Source organism: Tenrec ecaudatus, chromosome 2 (genome assembly GCF_050624435.1).
Source record: "Tenrec ecaudatus isolate mTenEca1 chromosome 2, mTenEca1.hap1, whole genome shotgun sequence".
Taxonomy (NCBI): Eukaryota; Metazoa; Chordata; class Mammalia; order Afrosoricida; family Tenrecidae; genus Tenrec; species Tenrec ecaudatus.
In genome coordinates this window covers 207,560,457-207,577,795 of record NC_134531.1, presented here as the reverse complement: position 1 = coordinate 207,577,795, position 17,339 = coordinate 207,560,457, and the positions used below count along the sequence as shown (strand labels likewise).

The following is a 17,339-nucleotide window of genomic DNA, read 5'->3' as shown; positions in this document are numbered from 1 at the left end:
TTGCTCCTTTTTACTGCCTTCTCTTGATTTACTGAGCTTTTCTTTTTTTTCTCACAATTTCACTTATGTCCTTTGACTTATTACTTATAACTTTTAAAAATTGTAATGGTTGTCTTCGGATTTGCAATATAGATCTTAAATTAATTATAGTTTCCCTTCAGGCCAGTGGAAATTGGGGTACAAGCCCTGTAAGGACCTTACAGCAGTATTTTCCCTTCTAGTTTGCATGATACTATTGTCAGATATTTCACTTTTAAGTAAACTATGAGCACAATACAGTCTACTATATTTCCTTTCAGCAGTCAGTTATTTGCAACAATTAAACATAAGGAAAACAGATCTTGTTTTATATGTGTTTATTTCATTTCTGGTGCTCTATGCTTGTTTAAGAAGATCCAATTTTCAGTCTGATATAGTGTTTTGTCCTCATGAACTTCATTTATCAAGTATTGTGGAATTGATCTGCCAGCAATAAATTCCTTTCGTTATTGTCCGTCTGAGACAATCATCATTTCAACTCAAAAAACATTTTAATTATGGTTTTTAAATCATGTTATTGAGGACTCATACAACTCTTATCACAATCCATCCATCCATCCATTGTGTCAAGCACAGTTGGACATTTGTTACCATCATCATTCTCAAAAACTTTTCTTTTTACTTGAGTCCTTGGTATCAGCTCTTCATTTACCCCCTCTCTTTACCACCCTCCCTCTCTCATGAGCCCTTGATAATTTATGAATCATTATTATTTTTTCATATCTTAATTATGTTTTAGGTGAAAATGTATATAGCAAATTAGGTTCCCATTGAACAATTTGTACACAAATTGTTCCATGACATTGGTTACTTTTTTTACAATGTGCCGGTAATCTTATTGTTTCCATTCTCTTTGATCCGTTTCCATTCCTCCTTACCTTCTTATCCCTACTGTCGGGTTGAATGTTGATGGTGTGGGCTCCAAGAGTTGATTATTTAAGGGAGGTGGAATTGCTGGATGATACTGTATTTTGCAAGCCCATCTATCATTTGGATGGAAAGTGAAGTCTGGGTGTGGCTTTGGTTGTAAGACCACAGGGTGGGTATCTTAGGGCAAGAGTATCAGGGGTTCTTCTAATCTCTACTGGTGCCGTAAATCTGGCTTTTATTTTCTTTTTAGACATTTAGATTCTGTTCTACATTCCCTCCCACCCACCACCATTCAACCTGGGACGTTCTTTGTATGCCTGGACAGAACAGACAGTGGTGGTGGTGGCCACGTTCCACTTTGCATTGTGGTCTCAGGCTAGATGAGGTCATGGTTCATGAAGCTTATTAGGCCTGTGAACTCATTTTTTGTTTTTTTGTGGTTTCCATTATCTCCTTAATTTTTAAGAGATATTTTCATTGGTATAAATTTTTCAATGAACACTTTTCTTTCTGCCTGTACAGACAACTCCGTGGTGATGAGTAATATCTTTTTCTGTGCCTTTAAGATTTTGTAAGGGTTTTAGCCCAGATCTGCTCAGTTCAAATAACGGACTACTCGAAGGAAATATAGTAGATCGTATTGTGGTCATAGTGCCACTGAAACAGACCCAGCATTTTAAAGTGACCGTGAACCAGAAAGGTAGCTGACACAGGAAAAATTTGAAGTCCAAGCATTTCTATAAACATAATTTTCCTCTTAGAGAAGAAGGGCTGCGTACAGATTTCATAGCAACCAAATCTTGTGCTTTGGGATTTTGAGTGTGCTATGAAACAATCTCGCCCTACTCAAAGATAGCAGTCATCTTCGCGGATTTGAATATGTGGGACTCTCCGACAGTCCTGCCAATTCTCATTACATCTCTTCCAAATCTCCCATTCCAGGGTTTCAAGGCCTCATTTTCATAAACCAGGTATTGAGCTAAATCTGCCATGTGGCTGTTCCCATTTGCTTCGTCAGCCTTGAGAGGAGTGGTTTAAGGAGCAGTCGGAATTGCCCGTGAAGTTGGATGTTGGTAGCCTGGGGCTGACTATGCTACAAAGATATTGCTCCTTTCCCATACAGCTCACATAATTTCTGAAGAGAAGTCCCCTGAAATTCTTCCTTTTGTTTTTCCTGCGTGTAATGTAGCTTCTTTGCCAGGATCACCTCAACGATTTCCCCCACGTCATTTTAAAATAGCAGCTAGCTTCTTGGATCTGTGGTTTGGTGTCTGTCATTAAATTTGGAAAACTGTTTTTCATTATTCTTCAAATAGTTCTTCTGTCCATCCTTTCTATTCTCAAGACTCCACGAATATGTTCAACTGTATGATGTTGCCCCACAGATCTTTGATGCCAATCTATATTTTCCTTTCTTCCCTTTGAACTTCAAGTTAGGCAATTTCTTTAGAACTACTTTCAAATTCACCAATTCTTTCCATGGCTGAATTGAATTTAAGGATAAGTCTGCCCAAGCTAGTTTTCAAAGCCATTCCTTCTACTTTGCTTTACATTTTTCTATTTCCATTTCATTCTTTCTTTACTTTCCATGTCTTTACAGGACAGGGCACTATTTAAGCAACGAATTTTTTAAAAGTCTTAATGATGTGGCTACTAAATAAACTATTCTATCTCCATACCATGCAAGATGTGTGCAATAATTTAAATAAATTTATATCTACTGACAGGGGTAAAAAACTACATGATACAAAGATATGTCAAAAAGGATTGCTACTCCAACGGGGATACTCCCGAGTGATCACTCTCCCCGGGCTCTGTCCAGGGGCATAGGGGAGCACAGGGCTCCGCCCCATGATGGACAGTCCTTTCCCACAACGTTGGAGATCAAGCCGGGCCATGAGTCTGCGCCTGCATATTCCTACAGCTTCTCAGTCCTGTGGACAATGACTGAGGAGACAAACCATGCAGGAAACATTTCTAATGCATACTGGTCTTTACATTTGAAAAACGAGTAGAATCTGAATCTGGTTTTTTTAATTGCGGGAGGAGAAAGGACCTCAGTTGGGCCTTTGTTTTTTAATCCATTTTTGATCTGGTGAGTTGGATACTTAACACAATAAAATGTCCTCCAGTTGCTTCATTTTTTATTCCCTTTTCTCACAAATTTACTATAAAATAAAAGATGTTTAAATATTTTAAAAAAGGATTGCTACAAAAGCCTAGCAATTTTTATTAACTAAACTTCTCAACATCTCCTTCATCCAAGTCTAGACCATTCAGGGGGTGGTATTTCCATCTCTTTAACGCTCGCCAAAGAGTTATGCCCTCTTCAATTTATACCCCATCCAAATGGAAGTCCTGGCATCCTCAAGGGATATAAACTCATCCTTTAAATTTTCCTTTGAATTTTGGGGACAAAAAGAAGTCCGATGGGACAAGATTAGTGCTGGAGGATACAGGAGGGTGGGTGTGATTTCTCCACAGAATTCTCACAGGACAGTGCTTGCTATCCATGAAGAACGAGCAGGTGCATTGTCATGATGAAAAATATTCCTTGGCCAAACTTTCCTGGCCTATTTCTCATCAATGCAACTTTTAATTTCCTTAAAACTTTTTTGATAATCCATGATTGTCCCTGTAAATTCCCCCCAAATAGTCACCATAACCTTCATAGCCACTCTGCCTTGAATTTAACTTCTCCAGCAGATCCCCTTGGAAGCCAACTTTTGAAGACACCCTAATGAGACTGTTTCTGAGAGAACTTGTCTGCCGTCATCTACTGATCCCAGAGATGGGGTTCAACCTGGTTTGTTTGGAATAAACCCATGCGTATATAAACTGCAGGAGCCCTGGTGGAATAGAAGATTATGTGTTGGGCTGCTAACTACAAGGTCAGCAGTTCAAACTCACTAGCTACTCCATTGTGCCAGAGGTTCAGGCCAAAGTCAGCAGAGGAGTTAGAATAAGGGATATCATTACTGATGTCAGATGGATTTGGGCTCAAAGCAGAGAACACTAGAAGGTGTTCACTTGTGTTTTATTGGCTATGCAAAAGCTTGGGTAGATTATTAAACTCTGGATAGCTGAAAAAAATGAGAATTCCAGAACTCTTCATTGTGCTCATTCGGAAGTGGTACCTGGATCAACATGGTACGAACAGAACAAGGGAGTACTGCATGGTTACACATCAGGAAAGGTGAACTCTGGGGGTGTATCTTCTCACCACACTTATTTGATCTGTATGCCGAGCAAAGCAATCAGAAAGCTGGCTTATGTGCAGGAGAATGTGGCATCGGGATTGGAGGAGGCTTATCAACAACCTGCACTATACAGAGGACCCGACCTTGCTCGCAGAGTCAGGAGGGCACTTGCTGAGGAAGATCAAGGATTGCAGCCTCCATGATAAATGAAGAAAAGATTTAACTTGTCAAGGATGTTCATCTAGTTTGGATCCACAATCCATGCTCATGGAAGCAGCAGCCAAGAGAGCAAAAGACGGGTTGTGTTAGCTTAATCTACTGCATAAAACCTCTTTGGAGTATTGAAAATCAAGAATATTACTTTGGAGGCTAAGGTGTGCCTGCCCCAAGTCATGATGTTTTCAATTGCCTCCTGGGCATGTGAATGTGGGACATTGATTAGGGAAGACGGAGGAAGAATCAATGCGTCTGAATTGTGGCGTGGGTGAAGTACTATGGACTGCTGAAAGGAAAACTGGCCTGTCTTGGAAGAAGTACAGCCAGAGTGCTCCTTAGAGGCAAGAATGGTGTGACTTTGGACATATTGTCAGGAGAGACCAGTCCCTGGAGAGGGACATCATGTTTGATAAAGTAGAAGGGCCGCGAAGGAGAAGAAGGACTTCAAGGAGATGGACGGACACCGTGGCTGCGACTCTGGGCTCAAGTACAGTAACAATTGGGAGGACGGAACAGGACCAGCCAGCGTTTCATTCTGTCATACGTGAGGCCACTCTGAGTCAGAACTGACTCACTGGGATGGCACCGGACGACAGCCATTCACCACACCAGAAAGATGAACCTTCTCTTTCTGCAGAATTTCAGTCTGAGAACCCCCCAGAGCCCGTTCTCGGGTCCCACAGGGCCGCGATGAGTTGGAGCTTTGTGCAATGGCAGTGAGTGGAGTTTTGTGTGGAACCTACTAGCCATCCTTTTACTGCCCCTCCTACACTGAATTTCAAAACTCTTGTTTCAGAACCCTGTTCTCTCATGTGTGTTTTGAAAAGGTCACAAACCGAGTCTCGATTCTTCTAGAATAACTGCCACGTGTACAACGCAGATTTTCAAAAAGCCTGGAAAGCCAAGCGGCAAAGGGACGGGCGCTGTGAGGCTTGCAAGGAGCCTGAGCTGGGGCAGAGTGCAAGTGGGACTTGGCAATATTTGGATGATTTCACAATGGCATCCATCGTAACCATACACTGACTAACTTCGAAGGACTCCCATTCTGATTGGATGGAGGATGGAGTGGGTGAGAGGCACCAGGGCCACTCACAGACAAGGTGCTGAGGGTTGGCGGCATCAACCCTCCCTCTGGGGTTTGCAGTGGCGCTCTAGTTGGACAAGGAGCAGGGGCACGTCAACATGTTTGTCTGGTCTCTCACATGCGTGAGTCCATGCATTCACTTGGGCACACAGTCATTTTTAGAGATCATTATTGACCATTTACCCGGTGCCAAGCCTTGTTCGGGACGATGAGAATGCAGAGATGACCAAGGCTAAGAGGCCATCCCTTGGGGGGCCTACATCCTAGCAGAGAGGACTGACAAGCCCATAAGCAAATGAAGGAGCCGATGAGCCGATACAGGAACTCGAGCCATCCTGGCAAAGGCTCTGCAGGACAAACTCCATGTAGCAGCGAGAGCCAGGTTCCTGGTTGAGACCAAGCTGGACCTCTGAGGCTCAGACAGTCAAGCCGAGATCTGAACCCACAGGGATGCAGGCAGGAACGTGGGCTGAGGGTGGAGGGGCGGAAGAGAAACAAGCGGCCAACCAGCTGCTTAAGGTGTCGTCGTTTTCTGTAATGAAGTATGAGGAAGTGCATGGTGGAAAATGACCACAATTAGTCTCTCGCAGTTCTGGAGAGCAGAAGATGAAATCAAGGCCTTGGCTGGTCTCCGTGCTCTCGGAAGATTCTAGAGGAAGAGATTCCCCCCACCCCGCCCCTGTATGGTTGTTTTAGCCTGCTATAATGAAAGATCACACATGGTATGGGTTCTAAGAACAGAAATTTATTCTTTCACAGTTCCGGAGGTTGGGAATCTGAAACTAGGTGGCTGGCCGTGTTGATTCCTTCAGGGGACTCTGAGGGAAACACTGCTCGATGCCTCTCTCCCCACTTCCAGCGGCTCCCAACCCTCCGGGGTGTTCCTTGGCTCCCAGCTGCACCTGCCCCGTCTTCACAAGGTGCCCTCTCCTTGCCCCTCACGGTGCCTCTTTTCTTTTATAAGAGCACGCATCATAATGCAGGAGCACCGACTTCACTCCAGTATCGCTTCACGTCTACAAAGACCCTGTTTCCAAATAAGGCCACCTTCACAGATACAGGGACTCTGACTTCAACATGCATTTTTGGGCACACAATTTGATCCAAACCATCTCTCCCAGCTTCGAGTAGCCCCAGGCATTCCTTGGCCTGCAGCTGCAGCATAGCTCTGTGGTCACGGGCTCACCTTCCCTCCTCGCATCTGTCTCTGTGTCTCGTCGCATGTAAAAGCAGCTCTCATATGGGCTTAGGACTCACCGCACAACTCAAGTAGAACTTTATGCTAACTAAACAGATAACATGTTCAAAAGTCTTATTTCCAGACAAGGTCCCAATTCACAGCTACTAGGATTAGACTTCAACATAGCTTTGGGGCAGGACACAGTTAATCCAGAAGAGTGGCGCTGAGTAATGAATGTGAGTTGGAAATGTTTTAATAGTGTTCTAAGTCTGAGCAAACCTGGTGTGTGTGTGTGCGCGTGTGTGTGTTGTTATGTGTTTTCATGTGTAATGCTGGGTGGGTAAGTATGTCATGGTGCTGAGTGTGTGCAGTGTTGTATGTGTGTGTATATGTGTGTGTAGTTAGGGACTACATTACACTGAGCTATAATCCCACTTATCTGGGAAGGGCTATGCAGGAGTGGAGGGAGGACAACACCATGCAGTGAACTTGTCTAAGCAAGGATGTGACGTGACCAGCTATCAAGGAAGGAAAGGGGACTGGCGAGGGCTAAGATCCCTGCTGTTTTTGGTGGAGGGCTGCCAGGCTGGCAGGAAATGGGAGGGCTGAGGCATTACCTGAACTGCTTCCTTCCATCAGTGTGTGTTAGCAACATGGCCAAAATAGACAGGGCGCGTGTTTTCCTTTGGTCCTGATACACCTTAGTTCAGTCGCTATGGGAATGAGGCAGCACTGATAAATAGAATGATTCCAGCTTGTTCGATGATGCACTCAAGAATGCAGGGACCACGCCCACTCCCTAGACTCATCCAGGGAGACACTGCACTTCTCTGAAGAAGGAAACAGAAGAATTAACTCCCCAAGTCAAGAGGGCCAGTGCAGAAGTGGGCCAAACGAGACTTTTGAGAGTTTCTTTTCCAGGTTAGGAGAGCCCTGGTGGGGTAGTAGGTAACGAGGCAGGCTGCTGATCACAAGGTCAGCAGTTCAAAACCACCAGCTACTCCTTGTGAGAAAATGGAAGCCCCTTACTCCTGTAAAGAGTTATAGTCTCAGAAACCCACAGAGGCAGTTGTACCCTATTCTGTAAGTTCACGAGGAGTCAGAATTGACTCGATGGCAGTGAGGTGGTGTTTTGTGTTTTATTACAGCTTATAAAAGTAACATGGTTATTATTTATGTTCATATAAAATATGGGAGGGCCTGGAGGATAGGATGAAGATCTATGATTCTATCCGTCTCAGATCTCACCCCTGACATCTGGGGTTCTCAGTCCTCACCTGCGCTCACAGATTTCGTAGCACAGAGCCACGGTGAGTGCATGCTGGTGGAAAACGCATTTGTCACATAAAATTTTTTATTTAATTAAAGTCTCCTCACCCCAAAAAGTCACTGGCATCGTGTCAATGTTGACTCAGAGTGGTCCTCTAAGACAGGATAGAACTGCCCCTGTGAGTTTCCAAGTCTGTACCTCTTTGTTGCTGGGCTCCGTGGTGTCCCTTAGTGTCCCAATGCACAGCAGAGCAAGCACAGCCCAGCCCTGCACAGTCCTCACAGTGGCTCCTGTGCTGAGCCCATTGATGCAGCGGCCGTGTCAACCCATCCCGTCATGGAGTAGAAAGCGCCGTCTTTCTCCTGAGGAGTGGCTAATGGTTTTGAACTGCTGACCTTTTGGTTCGCAGCCCAACACCTAACCACTACACCACTGGGGGTCCTAAAAGTCTCTTCCTGGGGTCCTAATATTCCGTTGTGTGTCGTATTGGTTAAATTGTGTCCCCTCAAGAAACATGTTGGAATCCTAACCCCTGAACCTGTGGGTTCGACCTTTTGATACTAGGGTTACTTCCTTATTATGCAAAGTAAACCATACTTAAATGGGATGGGTTTTAAATCTAATCACCTCCACATTACAAATGGAGCAGACTAGACACAGAGATAAGCAGACACAAGGAAAGACAGATGCTGAGAGAATCATTTACAAGGCAGGAAACCAAGGAATACCTAGGGTTACTTACTGACAAGGTAGGAATCTATGGTACGTAATAGACGCCTAGCATTGGACTTTTAGTGTCAAACAATGAATGAATAGATTCCTGTTCTCCAAAGCTCTCTACTTGTGCTATCTCTGGTACTGCAGCTATAAGAGGCGTCTCCGCTATGGTGCCTCCTCCCATGAACACCCTGCTTCAGTCGCTGACCTCAGCTTCCCTAGTGGCCAAAGTGCAGCAGTCAGAGGTGGGAGTCCAGCCGAGGGGTGGCCTTCATCACAGCATCACAGATAAGACCCAGCAGGAAGGGTTGGGATATGCAGACGTCACAAGGCGCAGGCTTACTGGTCCCTTTATTCCACAGGTATTTCTTAGGCATTGATTGAAGCAAGGCACCACCCAAGAAGTTCAGGGGCAGACACAGACTCTATCAGACACAAGTACGGGTGGTGGTGGAGCATGAGACAGGAATGTGCAGATGGTAAACATGAAAACAATAAACACAAAGTAAAATTCCAAGTAGCAGCAGGTGTTCTGGAGAAAATAAATTCTGATGATGGGGAAGAGAGGGGTGGACCGGTCAGGGACTGTCTTCAGACGGTGGGCTTAAGTCAAGTCAGCTCGAGGGGCTAAGAGTTGATCCCCCAGGACTTCCTGAAAAAGCAAAGGTGTCCTGTTGATGACTGAGGGTGTGCCTGACCACGGGCTTTCACTGGCTTCCTGTGAAAGCTCAACTAGGACAATGGAAGACTGAGGACAACTGGAGCATTCAAATTAGGGTGTTGATACATATGTCACATGTCAAAGACTGTCGGAATGATGGTGACTATTCTAATGAATATGCCATGAACTCCCAGAAGAATGAACAAATCAGTCCTAGAGAACTCCAACCAAGAATGCTCTGTAGAAGGAAGGGTGACAAGACTTTGGCTCCCTTCCTTTGGACACCTCATGAGGAAAACCCAACCACTAGAAAGGACGTCGTGCTTAGCAAAGTTGAGGATCAACGATAATGAGGGCAAGCCGCCACGGAGATGGAGAGCCACAATAGGCTCCAATCGGCCAACACTCATGGAGATAACGCAGAACCAGGCAACAGTGGGTTTTCTTGCACTCAGTGTCACCCTCAGTTGGAGCCAACTCAAAGGTACTCCCAAACAACAGCAATGGCACCTCAAGGGGTGGACTGTGAGGGGTATGAGTGAGCACTGAAGTGTCTGACCCCGTGTGAACCAGACTTTTGTCCCAGCCTGCCCTCCCTGAGTAGGACTTTTCTTACCCCAATGAAGCATTACTTCGTTGCACACGGCCAGCTCTGTGGTGCTTCCTGGACACCATTTCATGTGAGCAAGCAGGCAGAAGGAATCAACTTGTAGGCAGGTTCTCTCCACAACAATGCCTAGGTAGATCCCCAGCACCCGCTTTCCTCCCATGTGCCCCTCACTTGAGATGGTATCTTGCAGCCCCGTGTATTTTACCCGGGGGTCTCCAAAGTTTGGTTTTCATCCAGGGATGATATGGCGCTGAGGTGAGAGATGGAGGCCAACGGAGTAAGCTGGAAATCTTTAAGGCCCTGCAAAGCCCAAGCTGGGATGGAGGTTGAGTCATCTCAGTGTAGGAAAGAGTCCATGCTCTCAAGAGGGTGGGACCAGGGCCTCAAGAGGGTGGGCCCCTGGAGGAAGAAAATGGCTCTGAGGAGGCCTTACCAAACCAGTTCCTGGAACTGATTCTCATTCGGTGGGGATGCCGTGTGCACAGGAGAGAACTGCTCTCCAAAGGGGTTTTAATGGCGACTGTTTGGAAGCAGATGACCAGGACTTTCTTTGGAAGCACTGCTGGGTGGATTGGAACCACCGACTTCTTCATTAGTAGTCAAGTGTTAACTGCTTGTGTCACTTGGGGACAAGAAAGCCTTAGTGGATTCCAGGGGTGGGGGTGGGGGGCTGGTCAGAGAGAAGAGGTCTGACCAAAGGCCAGGACACCCTGTCTTTTTCACTGATCTTGTTCAGTTTGCCAGAGCTCTGTATCACAGGTCTCTTCTCCCTCCTGTCTAACCCCGCTGCTTGCCCATACCCTCCTTCCTCCCCCGGATCCGCCTGCCTACCAAGCAGGACAGACATCAAATGGTGCCAGATCCAACTGAGAGACTCCACCCTAGTTTGGGGAAACCGAGATACCAATGCCAAGCGCCCTTTTATCTGAAGGACTTTCAAACCATTTAAAAAACCCTACAAAAATAAACCCAGCAGGAGTGTGAGCCAGCATGGAGCCTCTGTTTCCTGTCATGGGGCAGGCCCGTCTGTGCCCCATCAGACATCCTGGGCAGCTATGGGGCAGCCCGGTGCTTGGCTGTTCCAACCTGGACCGGTGCCTGTGGCCTAAGAACTCCCACTGTATCTCAGGATCAGCTGTGAGCTAGCACAGCCGCCCCACTGCTCTTTTCATCTGTAGCAAGAATGGAAGGTCTGTGACAATGGGGAGAAACCAGAAAGTCAGTGCTGGGCACGCCTGGGAGTGCCCCGGGCCTCTTGCAGCCTTATTCACGATAGCGGGAAGGTGGCAACCGCCCATGTGTCCCTCAATGGATGAATGGACACATAAAATGTGGGCTCTCCATGCCCTGGAATGCTAGTCATCCAGAAAGAACAAGGTGGTTCTGATGTATGCTACGGCATGGACGAATCTTGACATCACACAGAGTGAGATACGTTAGACACAAAAGGACAAGTTCTGTGCATGTCTACTTATGCAAAATATCTAGAACAGGCCAATGCATGCAGATGAAAGCTGACTGGGGTTCACTCGGGCCGGGGAGAGGGGAGGTGGGGAGTCGGTGTTTCTGTTGAGGTGAGGCACAGCACACTTTGGAAACAGGTGGTGGTGGTTGCATGCATATTACATCGGAATGCCCTTTGAGGAGACTTGAAAGAGACCCACCCTCCTGAGGATGGGCAATGAGGGGGCAGTGAGGAAGGTGGTCAAAACCAGGTCCTTGGGTGAGACCCAGCGTTGTCCTCTCCAGGCCCAATCACAATTGTTCTCTGGGAGCTGCAGGTGAGCCCAGGTCCCGCCTCGTTCACAGGGGATGAAAGCACTGGTGCAGGTTGGTTGGAAGTGGGACAGGTCTGGAGGAGGGCTAGAGGGATACATGAAAGGACTCCCCATTGCTGGTCCCTTGCCCAGACCAGGACTTCCCACAGACTGAAGGATGGACTGATGGACCTCTAGGTCACAAGCTGCAGGAAGGAATGCTTTGGGATCCAAGGCCTGCCAACCACACCTGTGTGGATCCACCAAATGCACACACAGCACAGTCACAGAAACACACACACGACATGGGATCATGCAACTAAAGCTACAAACACATAGAGTCACACATGCTGTAAACATCACACTCCCCCACATGTGAACCTAAACCCCTATCCCAAACATAACACAAAGTCACAGAAGCCCACACACCACCACGAACTCACGTGTAACCATAGACACAAAGCCACAGACTTGCGCTTGCTACACACCCTACCTACATCTCATACGTGCAAGCCTACTACACACATGCACTCAGTTACAGAAGCATGCAATGCCTGCTCATGGATACATGTGCAGCCATAGACACAGACTCAGATACATATACCAATCACATCACACACACTTTCTGTGTGTGATCCTACAACACCCATGCATTGACATGACACACTCATACACACATCCCACTGAAAGGACGCTCAGGCAACCACAGACAGACAAACACATGTGCACCCCAGACTCACCCAGCTCCAACACTGACAAGCACCCACAGACAGGGACAATAGGAAGGGGTTTTACTCTTAAACTGTCTGGGAGCGCAGGGCAGGCATTAGGGAAGGGCCAATTGCACTTCCAGGAGAGGTGGCGCCCAGGTGGCACTGGGGATAGGACCAGCACCCAGCATCAGGGAGGGCTGGCTCTCTCCTTGTCCCTCCTGGAACCCGGGGCAGAGGCCCTAAGGGGGCAGGGCGCGTGGAGAAATATTTCCCTGTGGAAAACTGGTATGAGGCCACGAGAGGAGGTGGTCCTGGAGGCTTTGTCAGACACAGGACCCACTTTGCCAACTGCGATCACAGCAAGAGGTAGGTGGTGTGGCTGTGGGGTCCGACTGGAGGACTGGGGCCTGAGACTGTGGGGCGGGGCGAGGACAGGGGACCAGGGTCCGACTGGGCAGGGGCTGTGCAGGGAGCGAGGGTCTTTGTACAAATCACCGACCTTCCCGAAATCCCCACCAGAGTAGTAAACTGGGGAAGTATTTTCGGGGCCGCGGCTGACACCTGGAATAAGGGCCCCAGTGTTCCCGCCTCCAGCGACCGCCCGCGCGGAGCTGCACCAGGTGCGTGTCCCTGGTTTTACCTAGTGTTTAGAACCCAGGACCTTCCGAGCTGCCGCGGGGTGCCACCAGCCATGCGCACTGGGACAGCTAGCATTCCCCGCTAGTATTGGCGGGTCACTAGGCGAGGTTAAGTCACGGTTCCTCGCCTGTCCATCCCCGGATTCCTGCCAGGTGGGGCTTGGAGCGCCCCAGGCCCAGGGCTCCGCCTGTTGCGCCCCGGGCCCAGAAGCTTCTCCGGGCTTAACGCCCTCTCCGCCCCGCCTCCCGCCCACCGCCCCGCCCCAGCCGCAGCGGCCTGGGCGCCGGCGCTCCTAGCCCCGGCCCCTGCCCAGTCGGACCCTGGTCCCCCGTCCTCGCCCCGCCCCGAGACCGCCCCGCCCCCTGTCCGTGGCCCCGCCCGCCCCCGGCCGTGGCTACCCGTGCGCGGCTGGCGGAGCGGGCGCTCTGCGGCGGAAGGCGAGCATCCCCGGCGTAGACAGTCGGGTCCGCGGAGCATGGCGCCGAGGTGAGGCGGCGCGGGCCCCCGCGGGAGGGCGGGCCGGGTGGCGGGGACCCGTGCAGCGCCCTGACCGGTGGCTTCTCGCCCGCAGGTGGCCGCTACCGCGGCGGCGGCGGCTCCTGGACGTGCTGGGCGCCCTGCTCCTGCTGCTCGGAGCCCCCGCGACCTCTGCGGAGCCAGGTAAGACGCCCGGCCGCTCCCGGCCGCGACGCGCCGGGTTGGGGACGCGAGCCCCGCCGGCTTCCCCCCGCCCTTTGTGCGGGTCCTGGTCTGTCTCCATCGCAGGCTCCTACCTTACTCACTCGCGGGCTTCCCTCCCGGAGGCAGCGGTGGCCCCGAGGATCCCGCGCTTCTCGCAGGTGGCCTGGGGGAGGGAGGGAGGACGGGGCAGGGGGCGAGCTACACCGACTGGGAAGTCGCGGCGACCGCCGTGTGGCCTGAATCCCGCCGCCGCGCTCCGCAGCCCCATTCATTCCTCAGAGGGGGGTGAGGGTCTGTGAGGGCGGGGGCGTCGCGCCACCCCGGCGCGCCCCCGGGGACCAGGTCCAACTTGGGACGCGGGGAGCTGGGCGGCCGAGGTTCCTCAGGTCCCAAAGCAGTTGGCACTGACCGGTTGAAAAGTTGGTGCGCTCGGCCGCTGCCCGGCAAGGTCCCAGGGCTGTGGGGTGGTGGTCGAGTGTCCACTGCTCCCTTCGGGGCATTCGCTGCCGGCCCGCGGGCCCTTGTCGCCGTCACTGGCCTCCAGCTCCCCACCCCGGCGTCCCTCCCCGCGCCGAGCGCCGCAGCCCCTGCGGTACCTCGAGCGACCTGGACCGAGACCTGCAGGTCGCCCAGGCAGGCGGTGACCTCCCAACCTGAGAGGCTGCGCGGCAGATCCCCCTGGGCCCGGCTCCCTGGGCGCCGGGCGGGCCAGCCTTTGTGCGGCTGCCAGGCCTGTCCCCGCGCCCGCCGCGGTGTCGGGTTCACGCGGCCCCCTTTGATGCCGCCGATCGCCCAGCGGCCCTTCCGCAGAACAAAGCTGGGACCGGCCTGTCGCAGGATGGGGCGCTCCTCTCGCGGGGACCGCGCGATGGAGAGCGGGGACGCTGGGCTAGGAGCGCTCCCGCGGGTTACCTTGTAAACTTTCTCTGCCTTGAGTTTCCGCGGACCGCTTTCCGACCACGCGGCGGCAGCGCCTCTGCCTGCCTTCCCCGCAAGCCCGACAAAGGCATCTCCAGGAGAAAGTGGCCCTTGGGCGGACTGTGGAGAACACCCTCTCCCAGAGCTGCGAGAGGTCCCAGGTGGGAATAGAACCCGGAGGCCCGTGCGATGGCCCCGGGGGGATGGAGGCAAGTCGCCTGAGCACAGTGAGAGGAATGGGAGAGGTTGAAGGGAAGCCAGCCCGTCGCGGGAGAGAAATCGGAAGTTTTTTCGTTGTTTCTAAGTTCAGCTGCCAGGTTAAATATTAGCATAGACTTAGAAGAGAAAAAGTAACCACGCCAAACATGCTGACAAACACTTGCGTGCCGCAGCCAATCCCTCGTCTATTTGTGTTTATCTGTGGCGGGTGAGAAAATGCAGCCCCGGGATCCCTTGAGGGAGGCGCGTGGTGCCAGGGCCGCGCCTCGACCAAACCCTGCTTTTCCACCCACGGCCTCCCGATGATGCAGGATTGGCCCCGGGGTTGTGCTGCCTGTGTGGGGATTTGTGAACGGGCCCCTCTTGGATAATCCGAATGGAGGGGTAAAGACCCTGGCCAGCCCAGCCCAGCCCCCAGCCAAAAGAACTTGCTATTAAGATGGAGAAATTACAGGCTGATGTGTTCTTAGAGTAGAACTGTACCATCAGCTTGGGTGAGTGTGGGGAAGAGCCCGCTTGAGCACTAGGAGAAGGGGAGGTAAAGTTAATGGTGCGCGTGTGCCATCCTGTATGTCCCAGCAGGGCTATGACTGTGACTGCCTCTTGCCCTCTGGGGCAGGAAGGGCCCTTCCCAGGGGTCTGGAGTGGAATGTGGCTGCTTCTCTATCTGCTGGAGTGGGAAGCAGGAAACTGGCTCTGCTGGAGGGGAAAGGGGGGGTGGAGAAAGTGAGGGGAGGCCCATGTGCATTGCCCACCCCCACCCCACCCCTACCCCTTCCCTGGTGAGAGACAGGAACAGGCTCTGTCTGCTCTGGGTGAACCCCAGCCCAGAATGCTGGGTGAGTCACTAGTTCCCCTGCCCTACTGAGTGCCCGTGAAATGGGAGGAGAGGAGCAAGTATGTGAGATCTTGGTTTGGCAGTGGCTTCTCAAAGGCAGGGGACTCTTAACAATCGCTCTGGAGAATCAGAGACGTGATCCCAGTGTGCTGACTTGCACATTTTTCGGACCAGAACCGCTGCACCTCTCCACCTCTAGACCACAGCTCGCCCCCTCCCCCAGTCCTAGTTGCCATCGAGCTGAACCGACTCTTGGCCATCCCCTGTGTGTCCGAGGAGAATGGTGCTTCCCGGGCTTTCAGTGGCTGGTTTCTCAGACTCTGCCAGGCCATTCTTCCTGGGGACCTGTGGGTGGGCCCGAGCATCCAACTTTTGGGTTAATAGTCATGTGGGAAATGATAAGTCAGAATTGGCTGAATGGCAGTGAGTTCAGAGAGGAGAGGGATTATTGTTTCCGAAACAGGCCTGGCTGGTTCATGTGATTGATCTGGGCGGCATGTGTGCTATGCCCGGTCATCAGAAACATGGTGGGCAGGTCAATCTTACAGGGAAGCAGCATCTGTGGGTTGCCTGTGGGCAGAATGGCCTGGCTGGAGGCAGCCTCATGACCACCTGGGCTGGACCCTCTCCAGTGGCCCTCCTGTTGTTGGCCTCTGTTTCCTTGGCTATCTCACGGGTGACTGTGGTCTCTGTCCAGGTCAGTGCCAATGAGAGATCTTGGATTCCATGCCGCTGTGGTCAGAAGGAAAGGCGCCCTGGGGCTTAGGGGGTTACCTGTTGGGCTGTTAGACTCAAGGTCAGACGTTCAAAACCACCAGAGAAAGATGAGGCTTTCTACTCTTTTGAAAAGTCACAGTCATGGACGCCCACAGGGGCATTTCTACCTTGTCCTCTTGGTCTGGTTTCTACAAGTCAGCTTTGACTTGATGGCAGTGGCTTGGGTGTGGATTCTGAGGTGGCCAGAAGCTCTGAGGGATCTGGGAAGTGTTGGGTTGCGAACTGCAAGGTCAAAGCCACTGGGCACTTCTCCATAGAGAGATGAAGCTGTCTGCTCCCATAAAGACTCACAGTCTCAGAAACCCTACTGCATCAGTCTGGGTCCTTTAGAGAAACAAATCCACAGAAACGCATGTAGAAGAGAGCGTTTTATATAAAGGTTAAGTGCGCATCAAGAAAACATACCAACCTAGTGCTGCCCAAGCCCACAGTCCAACATTAACCCATATGTCTGACACCAACCCACAAAGTCCTCCTCCATCTCACAAAAGACACATAATGACACCAACTGCAGGAGGAAAGCCAAATCAGTGAACGTGTAAGCATCTCAGCGCTGGCAGGGGTCTCCACACAGCTGCTCCAGCACCCAGGGACTGCATTGAGGTAGGTCCATGTGACTTCTCCTCAGCAGTGTCCTGCAGGACGTGAGTCTTTCCAGCTGCAGCAGGGAACTGGCTAAGGCAACTGCACCCTGGTCTGACCATCAGAGAGCAAGAAACCCGAGAACCAGAAAGGCGAGGCTTACTGAAGGCATTTATCCCTCCACCCTTCAATTAACCCCACATGTGTTTATAGGCCAGGTTGGCACAATAAGCTAACTACCTCAACTACCCAGGGTCATTATGAGTCTGTATCTACTTGATGGTTGTGGGGCTTGGGGTGGGTGGCCAGAGAAGCCGTGGTGGCATAATGGGTTACAAGGTGGGCCGCTCCCCCCCAAGGGCAGCCAA

The 17,339-nt window shown here is 51.0% G+C and overlaps 1 protein-coding gene and 1 non-coding gene across 4 annotated transcripts in view; both read left to right on the top strand.

The window, feature by feature from the left end:
- The first annotated feature begins 2,684 nt into the window (after positions 1 to 2,684).
- LOC142442024 (small nucleolar RNA SNORA73 family) lies at positions 2,685 to 2,886 on the top strand. Its single transcript, XR_012783289.1, has one exon. It is a non-coding gene; the product is annotated as a small nucleolar RNA SNORA73 family (small nucleolar RNA).
- Positions 2,887 to 13,246: 10,360 nt separating this feature from the next.
- Positions 13,247 to 17,339, top strand: part of COL18A1 (collagen type XVIII alpha 1 chain) — a 105,642-nt gene continuing 101,549 nt past the window's right edge. For all 3 annotated transcript variants that reach the window (XM_075542196.1, XM_075542195.1, XM_075542194.1), the window contains exons 1-2: positions 13,247 to 13,442; positions 13,528 to 13,616. In XM_075542196.1, the coding sequence (XP_075398311.1) occupies positions 13,432 to 13,442; positions 13,528 to 13,616 (100 nt within the window). In that variant the 5' untranslated portion in view covers positions 13,247 to 13,431. The remainder of the gene's footprint in view (positions 13,443 to 13,527; positions 13,617 to 17,339) is intronic.